This window comes from Mobula birostris, chromosome 17 (genome assembly GCF_030028105.1).
Source record: "Mobula birostris isolate sMobBir1 chromosome 17, sMobBir1.hap1, whole genome shotgun sequence".
Taxonomy (NCBI): domain Eukaryota; kingdom Metazoa; phylum Chordata; class Chondrichthyes; order Myliobatiformes; family Myliobatidae; genus Mobula; species Mobula birostris.
This window is the reverse complement of record NC_092386.1, coordinates 42318164-42332551: the sequence shown is the minus strand read 5'-3', so window position 1 is coordinate 42332551 and position 14388 is coordinate 42318164. Positions and strand designations below refer to the sequence as shown.

The 14388-nt window shown below is 38.9% G+C and overlaps 1 protein-coding gene across 2 annotated transcripts in view; it reads left to right on the top strand.

Moving 5' to 3' along the window:
* Window positions 1-1529: 1529 nt before the first annotated feature.
* LOC140211630 (ubiquilin-1-like) overlaps window positions 1530-14388 on the top strand; it is a 45956-nt gene continuing 33097 nt past the window's right edge. The window contains exon 1 of one of the 2 annotated variants that reach the window (XM_072281578.1): window positions 1530-1917. In XM_072281578.1, coding sequence (XP_072137679.1) covers window positions 1792-1917 — 126 coding nt within the window. In that variant the 5' untranslated portion in view covers window positions 1530-1791. The remainder of the gene's footprint in view (window positions 1918-14388) is intronic. The other variant, XM_072281577.1, reaches the window with a different exon arrangement.

Genomic DNA, 14388 nt, shown 5'->3' with positions numbered 1-14388 from the left:
GAGGAGAAAGATTGAAATGGAAAATGAAGAGGCGGTTTTTAAAAGAGTGTTTTCTGCATTGGAATGAGCTGCCAGAGGTAGGCATCATTACAATGTTTAAAAGGCATCAGAACAGATTCATGAATAGAAAAGGTTCAGAGGGATAGAAGCCAAATGGGGACCAAAAGGTACCAGCTCAGGAAGACACCTTGGTCAGTATGGATGAGTTGAGCTTGGGGTCTATTTATTGCTGTATAACTCTGACTCTAATGGAAATGAAATACATTGGGAACTTACTAAATGTCGTGCTGGTTCATGAAGTGCAAAAAGATAGGAAAAGAAATAGCGTTTTGGCCTTTATATGGAAGACAGTTGGTATGCAAGAGACTTGCGGAGACAGTACAGGAATTTGATGAGGCATTTTTTTGAAATACTATGGAGCTTTGACCTCTGCACCTAAGGAAGAATATACTTTACCTGAATTGTTCTAATTTTGGGCATGATGGGATTGTCCTTTTGAGAGTAAAACTGGCCTGATTTCAAAAATAAGGCATTGATGAATCAGTAGGAATTATGAGAAGATGGGAAGGTGCGCTCAGTGGGGAAAGAGCAAATCCCCAATCCCCAATCCAAAGACCTAATGGACATGATCTTCACTGCACAACTCCAAGAAAAATGCTTGGAACAGCACTAGCCACAATATATAGCCTTAAAAAAAAATAGCCTTTGATACCAACAGTCAGGAGAGTCTTTGGACCACCCTCTTAAAATTCTTCTACAGATGCTCACAAAATCATTCTCGGTGAAGACTATCATCGATGTTGCATCTCACCACCCCACTCCCATCAAAATTCCCATGGGAATGCAGCTACCTTCAACCCTAAGCATAAACCGGTCAATCTATGGCAACTCTTCCAAAATCAAGGATATCCAGATCTCAGAATGCAGACAATGCTTGAGTTTGCTGCTGCTCCAGTCTAAGGTCCAAGTCATCTCACCAGCCAGGGGTACCAGCTGGAATATGATTCAATGCTATTTGCCCATATGTCGTACTATACACTCGAGGAGAAAATGCATTTGGCTAAAATTGGCCGGTGGTTGCATTCAAATGTACGCGCTCGATTTTGCTGAGTCAGTAAAATCAATTGTCAACTTCTCTCAGTTTCTCGTGCTTTGCATAAAGGAATTGCGATTTTAACGGAGAGGGAGAAATCAATAAGTTTTTAAAAAATCAGTTTATGTACATTTACTTAGAAGATTTTCTGATAATTAAAAATATTACAGCAAATTCGAAATCAATCATCAAACTGGATTAGTACACAAGTCAGCATCAATTACAATTTAATTTAAAATTTCGTCTGATCCAACCCTAGGTGGGTCAAGATGTCTCCAGAATTTATTTTCATTTAAAAAATCTTTTTTATTAATTATTATTAAAGATCAACAAGGTCTCCAGAATTTAAACACCTTCGCACACCAGGGCGGCATCTCAAGCAGCCAGTGAACGTCACTTCCTTTGTCCAAGGCCTCCCTCTCCCGGCATCCCAAGTTCCACTTTCCGGTTGTGGCTGCTGCCCTCGCGCATTGCGTCATCGCCAGCAGTCGACCCCCGGTAGCGTCATCTGCGCTCGGTGCCGCCCGGTGAGGCGGAAATATTAGTGAAGCGGCGGCGCGGCCGGCTGCTGACTTCCGTGCGTATTGGTTTGATTTTCCCTGCGGTTTTCCTGAGGACCTTCCCCGCCCACTCGTGCGTTTCCCGTGGTGCCGCGGTGCAATGAGGAAGCTGGCTGCTTGTTGACAGGAGGCTCCGGGATGGCGGAGAGGGCGGCGGGCGGTGGGCCGGGCTCGGCGGCTTCAACCAGAACCATCAGGGTTACCGTCAAGACTCCGAAGGATAAGGAGGAGTTCGAGCTGGCACAGGACTGCACCATCAAAGAGGCAAGTGGCTTGGCACTGCTGCCCCGGGGGGAGGGTAGTCACCGGGGACGGGATCTGGGCACCAGCTGAGTGCCGGCCTGGGATGGACCCCGGCCCTTGTCAGCAGCCGCAGCGGACGGCTGTGCTGGCGGGCAGCCGCGCTCAGTCTCGATGCTAATAAATTCCTTGCGTTTTCTTCTGCGAAGACTCGGTAATACAGCGCCAGGATCTCCCAGTCACGCTGTGTCATCCCAGACTTTAAACATCGTCATCATGATAGTCCGCCTTCCCGAGCTGCTTAGTAGTAAATAATTAAGAAATAGCATAACAGAAAACAGTTTAAACATAATAGTTAACTTTCAACATATACATAATAAGATTTAGTAACATTGTAAGCGTATTTTGGCGAGGCAGTTATCTAACAGTGTACTGCAATGTTAATATTCTCCCAAAAAAACAGACCAAAGCGAGGTTATGGCGTAGCTACAGCGGTTTTAGTAAATTCCTTTTGGTCCCCATGCATTAACTGTTAGTTTTTTTTTTCTGAGCCATAATCTGTGGAGTAGAAGGCACTAATTGGTACGTTCATTTCATTTCCATAGTGGGTCTCTGATATGGTTGCATCTCAAATTCTGATGAAAGAAGCAGATGGAAAGCTGAGAGCCTCGTACTAGCTACACAAATTTCTGAGTAGTTTTATGGAAAATATCTCTGAGTTAGGTAGAAACTTACAGAAGGCAAGTATTTACTGACTAAAAGAGTAGGCAAAGAAATCAATCCTTGGCAGAATAGGATAATTATGTGTCTGTGTTGTCCAAAAATGAGATGGTACTATGTAAAACTGAAAAATATTGCTTGGAGTTGTCCTCAGGTCTTCAAACGAATTTATTTGTTAACATGTTGTAACAAGTAAATAGAAAGTTAAAGGGGGAGTCCAAAGAGAATTTGAGGGATTATTAATGTCTTATTCACTTCATCAGGTTGGGGGAAGCTGATGCAATGTGGAATCTTCATTGCAGATAGTTGCAATTTTTGATTTGTTTCACAAAACAATATTATTAATATCCATTTTAGAATCCTTGGGTATAAAGATTTTCTTTTAAATGTGATGATTTTTAATGTTCTTGACAATCAAAAACATATGTAGAACAATCCTATACTTATTTTTATGCACACATTCTTTCTCTCACTCTCCTTTTTCTCCCTCTGTCCCTCTGAATATACCTCTTGCCCATCCTCTGGGTTCTCCCCCCCCCCCACCTTGTCTTTCTTCCTGGACCTCCTGTCCCATGATCCTCTCGTATCCCCTTTTGCCTATCACCTGTCCAGCTCTTGGCTCTATCCCTCCTCCTCCTGTCATCTATCATTTTGGATCTCCCCCTCCCCCTCCAACTTTCAAATCCCTTAATCACTCTTCCTTCAGTTAGTCCTGACGAAGGGTCTCGGCCTGAAACGTCGACTGCACCTCTTCCTACAGATGCTGCCTGGCCTGCTGCGTTCACCAGCAACTTTGATGTGTGTTGCTTGAATTTCCAGCATCTGCAGAATTCCTGTTGTTTTTGTAGAACAATCTTATTTTGATTTAAGTAGAGTTTGTGTTGTGTCTCTGCAGTTATTAATCAGTCAATAATGGTCTTAGTTTTCTTTGAAGCTGATACGAAAAGGGATTTGTGGCATAGCTAATCTAAGAAAACACTTAGTGTTTTCAGAATCAGAAGTGTTAGTTTTTATTTGTTCTTGAAATCTTAAGGAACGTATTTTGAAACTGATTTTAGGATCCTGGGAATCTTAACAGGATGCTCAAGATCATCAAGACTATTTTTGTTAATTAAGTAAAATTTATTGATTTCTTAAAGTTATTTCTCATTTTCTTTTGAGGTATTTCTCAAGAAAATTATTGGTTTAAAAGGCTTCTGATGATATGTCAATATTTGAACAAATTTCTATAAATTTACCACTCACCAAGATTCTTAGTATTCTCATAGATATACCCTACAGTTGCATTCATCGTTGTTAGTTTAGAATTATTCAATTGGCTGAATGTAAAAGTTTAATTCTCTGAAATGTTGCAAATGAAAATCAGTCACGTATTGTCTAAATTATTCGTTTGGGGAATATGATGTTCGGGGAATTGTAATTCAACATGTATTATAAAAGCAACTGAAAACATTTATAATCAGAACGAGTTTAGTTTTCTCCACTTCTATTATTGTTGAGGTGAAATTCAGCAGGTTTAGAAATTTAGAAATCACAGTGTTGACAGAACAGTATTTAACTCTTTAAATCTTAGACATGCTTTCCATCTGTTTGATGATAAAATGGCAAGTACTGATGAAGAGCTAAGCAAACCATCCTGACCAAGAAAATTGCTCAGCACCACTGGCATAACTTGACCTCACCATATACCAAACCTGAATTATTTATCAGACTAATACTTGAGACGATTGGTGATGTGCCATAGGGTTCAGGTTGGGTAGTTGGGCTTGTATGTAGTTTTAGTGTTCAAGTGATCATTTTGTATTCAACAAAATAAAGGAGGATGTGACTCTTGGTTTGTTAAATCCTTGTAGGCTCACTGTCAAAACACCGTTGGTGAAGATACCTGGGAGGCCAAGTGTGCTGTCAAGCTAATTCTGAATTCTGTGTGGATCAAATGTTGATAATTAAATGTTTCTTCTGATCCACGTGCTTAAGTGAGACTGAATAATCTTTCTTGCGCCCTGACTGATGTACTCAAAAATTTAAACTGTAATTTATACACTTGTTAGTGCTGATTGGGAGTCTACAATCACTAAATAACTTACGAGTGTTTATAATTACCCTGTTCTTGATCACCGTTTTCAACTAAGGAAATGAGCAAATTCTTGCCATTTGGCCAGGAAATGGGGTCACTGGCCCATGAAGTCCATGCTGACCATCAGACATCTATTTACGCTAATGCCCTTTCTTCCTCCCGTCATGCTCTTCAACTGTCCTTGGATTTCATCATCTCTTGCCTGCACACCTGAAGCAGCTGATTCACCCACCAACCCGCACATCTTCGAGCTGTGGGAGAAAAGCAGAGCCACGGAGGAAACATACATAAACACAGTGGATCAGGAAACCCCTACACAGTCAGCACAGAAGGTCAGATTCAGGCTCAGGCTTTGAAGTAGCTGCTTAACCAGCTGAGCTACTGCGGTATATTTGCACACCGGAACATTTGATTTACTTGTATATGTACCTGAAGCTTTGAGGGCTGCTAAATTATATTTACAATTGATTGGTACTGTGCAGTGTAGGTTGATGGGACAAATTGTTCAGTTTCATTTAATCTTATTGGAATTGTGTTATTGGTATTACATTCTCTTCCAGGGTTTATAATTTCAGTTAGTAAATTTAAAATATCTGTTACAAATTGTTTTAAAGGTTTTGCTGATAAAACAAATTGAAAGTTGATTTTGATACATTCCTAACTCTTCAGGCAAATATCAAATCCAGTGAATTGCTGTTATCATAAGGGCTAGTGTTTACTAGATGTGTACAGAATTAGCTTTGATTTATTTTCAAGTAATTTCAAAGATTCAAAGTGTGTATGCAGTATACAACCGTGAGCCTCATCTACCCACAAACAGCCACGAAACAAACAAAACCCTGCCCCCCTAGCACACGCAAAAAAAATTGCGCAAACGGCAAAAAACACAGAACATAAAACACAAAAACGAAAGAGTCCAGGCATATTTAGTTCAGTTCAGTCTAGCACTGTGTCATTCGTTATCAGCAGACCACCCTGATCGAAATTGCCCAAAATAGAAACAGAAAAGGGGAGCAACCAGAAGCACATTATAAGGTGAACTAAAGAGTCCAATCCACAAACCGCATCACTTAAATCGTGCCCAAGACCAGGACTCTGGCACAATCCTCTGGCAGCATTAAATGAGAGGGAGACCATTTGAATAAAAGGATCTTCCTCTGGGACCATCAGCAGAGGGAGGGAAGCAACAGAGCACACGCAGACACCTTCCCTCCGGCAGCAGTGAGCAGGAGGCTGGTAAATGGCACTGAACACCGGCTCGCTTTCTGCTCACACCTTGATGGTTTCAGTCTTCCTCGACATTTTACTTAGTGAGAAATGGAGTTGATCATGGGCTCACATCCCACCTACTGGCTTCTTGACCTCGAGGCCACATGTTTCACTTGAAACCTCCACCGAACACCCTTGGAGACGGCAAACCGCCAGATCACTCAATCGCCCCAAAAACACACCAGAAAAATGTAGACCACAGGCTCCAGCAGTTGCAGAATCACATTAAGAAGACATAAAAGAAGTGAAAGAAATAGTTTTGTGAACCATCCGGAGGATGTCGCCCTTGTGTTGTTTGCTGGCACTATCTTCTTTCAAACATTCCTGATGTTATGTAGATTCATCCCACAAATAAGCTTCCGACAATGTTTCTAATAGTGATACTGTTTAATGTTGAAATTTTCAGTCTCGTATAGAATATATCTCAGACATCACTTTTGCCATTTGTTTGCTCATTCATTTATAAGACTGGATAGGCTGAACTTGTTTTCCCTGAAGCAGATGAGGATGTTTGTGAGGAGGATAGTTAAGATAGATGTAAAAAATATTTTCCCATGGACAAAGGACATGTGTTTAAGACAAGAGACTAATATTTTCTAAGGGAGAGTTATTTCCACATAGAGGATGGTTGGAGTCTGATGATGCAATGACTGAGAAGGCATTGGAGGCAGATGCTCTCAAGATATTTTAGATGCATCTAGGCAAGTACTTGAATGTGCTTAAAAGGGACGTGTAAATTTTGGTATAATGTTTCTGTCCTGTACATCTAACTTAATTGTAATTCTAGTATATGCAGCTTGTAAAGCAGAGCAAAATGTTCAGTGAAGACTCAAATTCCACATAAAAGTATATATATTATTGATAGAATGGTATACTTAATTTTAATGAGTTCCCAGTGTACCACAATAATTTGATTCTCTTATTATGATTGGACTAATTGCAAGATAGTATTTATTTTATTTTAACCTAACATTGCCTGTGTTTTTAATGAGTTAAGCTACGAAGTTATGATTGGAAAACTTAACTGAAAATGGAGGGGGTATGGTAGCTGTGAAAATCTATCCATGGTATGCAACTTAAGAACGAGTGGATGTGCTTTCGGGATAAGAGGCCAGTTGCTTATGCCTGAAATGAGTTGTGCCTGAAAAGAGTGATTTCTCAGAAGACACAGAATACCTTTGAGAAATCATGGTGAACCACAGGTTGTGATATCATGCACTGAAAGAGATTAGCGTTCAGTAAAAAGGGAAGAAATTAGTGGAGCTGAATACCTGATGACCTGTATGCCAAAGTTTGGAAGAATGAAGCATAGCACATAGTGGATGCAGTGGTTATCATTTTCTAAAATTTTATTGATTCTTAAAGGTTTTTGCTGGTTAAATGGTAACAAATACAACACTATTTAGGAAAGGAGTTGGGGGGAGGGAGAAAGTGGAAAAAGAAGAAAAACATAATTGGAGCTTTAGAGCAGTTAACCTAATACCAAAAGGGAGAAGAATGCTTGAGTCTGGGTAAAGTGATGATCGGGCACTTGGGAAACTGTAAGCAGGATCAATGAACAACAAACTTTGCAAATGCAAATATAAATAAATAGCAATAAATAATGAGAACATGAAATTGCAAGATAAATGATTCCTTAAAGTGGGAACACCGGAAATAGAATGAGTACAGTTATTCCCTTTTGTTCAGCAGTCTGATGGTTGAGGGGTAGGAACTATTCTTCAACCTGGTGGTGAGAGTCCTGAGGCTCCTGTACCTTTTACTGACGGTAGCAGTGAGAAAAGGCCTGGTCTGGGTGGTGAGGATCTTTGATGGATGCCGCTTGATCAAGAACTTGACAAATGAAATATAATGTGAAAAGTTGACTTTGTCCACTTTGAGAAACATAAACAGTAACTTTTTAATATTGAGGTGTTGGTATTCAGGGGGACCTAGTATACAGGTCATTAAAAAGTGTAGACATGTAGTTAGGAAGGCAAGTGGTATTTTGGCCTTTACTGAAGAAAAGGATTTGAAAGTGAAATATTACTCGATATTATGGACAAGTCTAGTCTCTTTACCCAAGAAGGATTATTGTAGTGGAGAGATCGCATTTGAGGATCAACAGATCGAGTCCTGAAATGGCAAGTTTGTTTTCTGAGGAGAGATAAGCCAATTGGGCCTGTACTTATGATTTTATAACAATGAGAGATGTATACAATTCTTCTGTAGCATGATCGGGTGTCAAAGTTTTCTAGAACCAGGGGTTACAGTCCATCAGTTTGTCACCATCAGTCATTTACGGTGGGTGAAAACTCCAAAACTCTAGGTTTCCGAGGTCAGACAAGTAGATATTGTACTCTTAAAAATTTGTGGATTACTAATATTTATTGACTTAGATGAAACTTAAGAAATGCAAGATCGTGCTAGAATAGTGGCTGTGATAGCAGTATTTGTTATTGTTTTAGTCATCATATTAAATTAACAGCACTAGAGCTGGCTGGTGGCGTAGTGGCATCAGCGCTGGACTTCGGGGTGAGAGGTCCTGAGTTGGAATCCAGCCAGCTCCCATGCTTGGGTTGAGTGTCGAGCTAACAACTCGACCTCGTTTAAAAAAAAAACCTGGGGAGGGATGGGCTCCACCAGGTTTCAGATACCCAAGACACCCAAAAAAAAAGCTTGTCATGACGGTGCTCTGATGCACGTGTATATATATATATATATATATGTATATATACACACACACACACACACACACACACACACACACACACACACACACACACACACACACCCCCCCCCCCCCAACACCAACAAACTTCAATCGTATGGCCAATTTATCAGTTGTTTCCTTTACCTTTGTACTCAGAACAAGGGATTTTTTTTTAGATATACAGATTTCAATAGCAAACAACCTTCACCGGTTAAAGTTCCATCAACCATTAACCTTCCTGTTACCGTTCCTATTTTTCATCCAGTCTGCCACTTTTCTGGGAAGTGTGCCATGAGTGACATTGTAAAATGGTTTTTAAATCCATGTAACCTCTATTTGATTCTGCATGCCTCGTCAAAAAATTCAGTTATCAAATTCAGTTATCCTTGGAAGTTAAGAAATCTATGCCTTTATAGTTAATTAATGTGTTCCCTTCTCATTAAAAAATTTAACCTGTCCTCAAATATTAAGTATTTACTAGTTTTGCTTCTTGACCTTGGATTAACTTGATTGTGTTCATCCAGGACTTGTGTAAAAGTTTTAAATGTTTGTACAGGTGAAAAATGTTAAAAATAAAAGGTCTGATGGAAAGTCATAAGCTAAAAGATCTACACTGATAGTTTCACCATGGATATTATTTAATTATTAACTATTTGTAGCTTCTGTGGTTTTATTGTTGAACATTTTATTTGCTCGTTATTGGAGCACCCTGTTCACCACCTCAAGCCTATTCTGCCAATTACTGCATTAAGCCCACTACTCTACATTTGTGACTGTGTGGCTAAGTGCATCATCTATAAATTCACAGAATTTTGTGACTAAAGCATGCAAGAGTCATTTTATGTGCTTAACAAAAGCCACAGCTCTTCCATTACGAGCGAACCAAAAGCAGTCAGTCACCTTACCTTGACATCATTACGTCAGACGCCTTCCCTTAAAGTGAACGCAACAACTCAATGACAATGTTTTTCAATTATGTAGAACAGTTGCTATTATGAACAATATTTGTCACCTGTGACCCATTATATTCCCCTCAGCACCGCTGCTGTTGTTAAAGTCTCAGATGGCAACGAGGGAGTGTACAGGAGTGCAATAGATTGGCTGGTTGAGTGGAATTGCATCAACAACCTTGCACTTGATGTCAGCAAGACTAAGGAATTCATTGTGGACTTCAGGAAGGGGAAGTCCGGAAAATACGCACCAGTCTTCACTGAGGGGTCAAAGATGAAAAGGTTGAACAGCTTTAAGTTCTTGGTTGTCAACATCTCAGAGAACCTATCCTTGGTGCAACACATTGATGAAGTTATGAAGACGACATGCTAGTGGTTGTACTACTTAGAGAGCTTGCGGAGATTATGTTACAAAGAAATCTTGTAAATCTCTATAGATGTATGATGTGGAGAGAATTCTGACTATTCTGACTTGTATAGAGGCTCAAGTATATAGGATTGCAAGGGGCTTCGTAGGGTTGTAGACTCAGCCAGCTTCATGTACAATAATCTTCCCCACTGTCAAAGACGTTTTCAAGAGGTAGTGTTCTTCATTAAGGACCCTCACCATCTACGACATGCCCTCTTCTTACTCTCATCAGGGAGGTGGTACAGGAGCCTGAAGATCCACACTCAGTGATGGCTGCCTCCTCTCCACCATCAGATTTATGAGCGGTTGATGAACACAACCTTTATTATTCCATTTCCTTTGTATGGTTTATTTATTTTTGTAACTTTTAGTAATTTTTATATGCAAAACAAATTTCACATCATACAAACATTTGTATATGACAGTGGTAATAAAGCTGGTTCTAATGATGAGGCTTTTTAAAACTGTTGGTTCAAATTAGAGGATTCATTTTCAGAGTTCAGAACAGAAGAGCTACTTAAGATCTGATAATTGGGTTAGGGTTTTGTGTGTGTATGTTTGAGAAATTTTCATTTAAGTTTCCACATGGATATAATATACATAGAATGATAGTTTTCTACTACATAATTAAGAATGAAGACTATAAACTAATTGCTGGTGCATTGGTTTTTAGATGTCTTTTGCTATTTTAGAGTAGTACTTAATTGTGATGTATCCTTCAATTTTGTGTTATGCTGTTTATAGTTGGAGGAGGATGTGTGAATAATTAGAATTGGTTAGGTATACAAGGCATTTTCCAACATTTCCTCGATGGAGGCAGTGTGCAGACCTATATTTTTTAATATTAATTACTGGAACCTTTTTTGTCTCATTAAACATTGGGTACAAGTTTAATGTTCAATTATTGTAACTTCGAGCGCCACAGTGTAGCGGTTAGCAACTCGGTGCAGAGTTCAATCCTGGCGTCCTTTATAAGATGTCTCTATACGTCGTGCCTTTGGAATGCGTGGCTTTTCTCTGGGTACTCCGGTTTTCTTCCACGGACCAAAGATGTATCGGGTAGGTTAACTGGTCATTGTAAGTTGTCCTGTGATTAAGTTAGGGTTAAATCGGGGTTGTCGGGTGCCACTGTGTGGTGCAGCCTGATGGGCCAATCGTATGCTGTATTTCTAAATAAGTAAATAGTGTTTAATGGCAAACCAACCAGAGCAAAGCCTTTAGCTAATATTCTTCGATCTACATCAACCTGTCTCTTTTTTAACACTTCATTTTATTGTATTGTACTGGTAGTCTAGGTGATCTTTAAGACTTTTTCCCCTGGCTTTTAAATCTGTAAACTTTTTAGTCCAACTTTGTTTTTTTTTTCTCTTTTATTTCTACATACTTACTGCTTTTGAAAGTCTGATTCTATTCTAGCTTTTGTCTCCCACTTTTGATGTTTTTGTGCATGATGTCAATAACATTTCTAAACAGTTTAAGTTAGATAAGAATTGAAAAACAAGTCCAATGTGTTGCATTGGAATGTTTTTGGAACATTTGTTTGAATCCTGTGAGACATGATCTGATGAATTTTGTATTTCCCAAGTTAAAATTTGGGAAATTGATCTGGAGTTTGTCAAAAGTCATGGATGTAAAATTAAGGGTTATATTTCATTAAAATGACTTAATATTGATAATCAGATGTACTCAGTACCAAGCACTTAAGTTTGTGGTAGGTTGACCACTTTTCATTTACTGATCTAGGCTCATGCCTCACTCCAGTACTTCAATTCAGCACTTAAAGTGCTGAGTTCCTGGCTTTCAAGTAAGATGTTAGAATGGAGGCCTCGTGACACTTAAACAGAAAATGCTGGAAATGATTTGCAGTGTAGACGATATCTGTAGAAAAGAAACTAATTCACTTTGAGGTCAGAGTCCTCATTGGAAAATAATACATGTAAATGAATTCAAGAGTTGTTGCACTATTTGAACACAAACGTGGAGATTTCCCACTGATTGTTATTGCCATTGGGGAGGAGGTACATGAGCCTCAATGACTCAGAACAGTCCTCGAACCCATGATCACTACTTTGATATTCCTTTCTTTATCTTTACTTTTATAGTTTATTGTAATTTTGTCTTTACACTGTATTGCTACTGCAACAAACTTTATGTATTGTCAGTGATAGCAAGTCTGATTCTGGCCAGCATTTATAATGCACATAGCTAATTTACTTCTGCTATTATCTAGATGCTTTCTGTATGGAGAATGGTAGGCAGAGGTTTTTGCTTAACAATGTTGTAAGAACTTCAAAAAATGTTTTGGTGTGAAGTAGTCTGAGATATCCTAAGGATGCTAGTTCACTTATTCTGTCCACTTTTTCTTCTGTCAGGCATCAGAAATTAATGTAAAACTAGAAACCCAGAAGTAGGATAGTTTTTTTTTAATATATAAAAGAGGTTTCTGAGTATAAAAGTTAGGGTAACATGCCTCTTTTTCACAGCTTTAAAATGTTATGAATTAATGTTTTGAGAGTCACCTGGCAATCTTGGAGCTTGACCTTACAAATGTGTCAACAACATGTCAGCAATTTCTTTCTTGTGTAATGAAATATGGGCCAAAGACTAAAACCCATTGTAGGATTTCCAGTTTAAGTCAGTTTATTCTGGATAGTTTTTGTACCTGATGTAACAGTACATGTTACTCAGTGTTTTGTTCTGTATGAGTTTGGCTCAGTTGGTCACCATCTCCTCTGAATTGGGCTGTGTAGCATTAGAGCTTCACTTCACAGGACACCACTTAAAATGAGAGTTATACTGCAACAGCATCCATCTGATTTCTTTCTGCCTAATTCACCAGTTTGGATCCTGTTTGGTAAAACTTTGCTTGGCTGACATTTTCTTTTTGTGCAACTGTAAGAAAATAGTTGCAGAAAATTAATTTTGGTGCCTCTTGTCTGTATTTACCAGCTGTCTTAAAGTGGCGCATTAACACTAGAAATATTCAGCAGGACAGGCCACAATATTGAATTCTATGACTCTTGAGTAATTTGATTTCTCGGTCTGTTATCAGTGGTCCGCCTGTGAATTTTGGCTCAACTTGTTTAGTAGTTTTTCCTCTTTTCTTCTGGAAGTGGAAGGATGTTCTGAGCATGACTTCCTGCTCTGCATTTTGCAGCTCCCACATTCTTTTTTTTTCTATGTACTTCCTCTCTAACTATTCCCATGCATTTGCTGGATAACCTTGCATATAGTTGATACACATGTTACTGAAGTTTTATCCTATTGGAGGCATCACCACCCACCCTGCAGTTTAATGGTTTTCTTTTTATTTATTTATAAACCGGTACGCCTGGAGGAAACCCAGAGGGAGAACGTACAAACTCCTTGCAAGCAGTGGCGGGAATTGAACCTGGGTCACTGGTACTGTGAAGTATTCTGCTAACCACTATGATACTGTGCGGCCCTGCTTCACAATTCTCTCAAAGGGCGGTAGACCAGAAACATGAATTCTTCTTATTTCTCTGGCCTGCTGAGTATTTCCAACACTTTTTTGCTTTTAATTTTATTAAAAATTGTAGATTTCCAACATTTTCATTTTTTAAGTTTACAATGCCTATATTGTTTTCATGAAAGTCAGAGTTTTAGTTGCTTGCAAGGAAAGTAGTAAAAGTTGCAGCATCTCTATCCTACATGTTTATTAAAATTCATTGCCCCAAATGTGAATTTTTGAGTAATTCATGTTTAAAAAAGAATTTGTATCTCATTTCTGTTCCTACTTATTGATGTCCCACTTGTAGATTGGCTTCTTAGCCCTCCCCAACTGCAAGGCAATGATTCGTTGAGTTAAAATATCAGAAAGAGCCTGGAATTTGACAAGGTGATCTTTGCATATGGGATACTGCAAACTTTTATTTTGGTTTTGTCCACAACGGTGCAAATCTACCAGTTAGTAACATTTTCCATGGTGTTGTGGATTTGGGAACAACTGTTTTCCTCTAAGTGCGAACAATAGTACAAAATTTGCTGTAGGGAAGACTTCTATTATTTCAAAGAAAGTGCTGGATGTTGAAGGGAAATATGTGATACCATGAAACAGGATTCTTTTCTGTTCAGCTATGTTTAGTTCACTCCATTTGGTAAAAGTATAAAATACAGCATTTTAGTGAAAGTTAGGACAAAATACTTCATGCTAATTAAAACATTTTAAAATGAGGATTTTTAAAAATTGTGGCATTTAGTAATTGGTCTGCTGTGAAGGTTGGAGGATGCATGAGTTGTTTTGTGATGCAGAGGCATAGTCTAGTTAAATGAAGTGGTAAATGGGTTTGTTTTGCTTTGGTTGAGGAGAAAGGTGTGATAAACTTTTTAATCCTACATTTCATTTTCAGAAATTTAA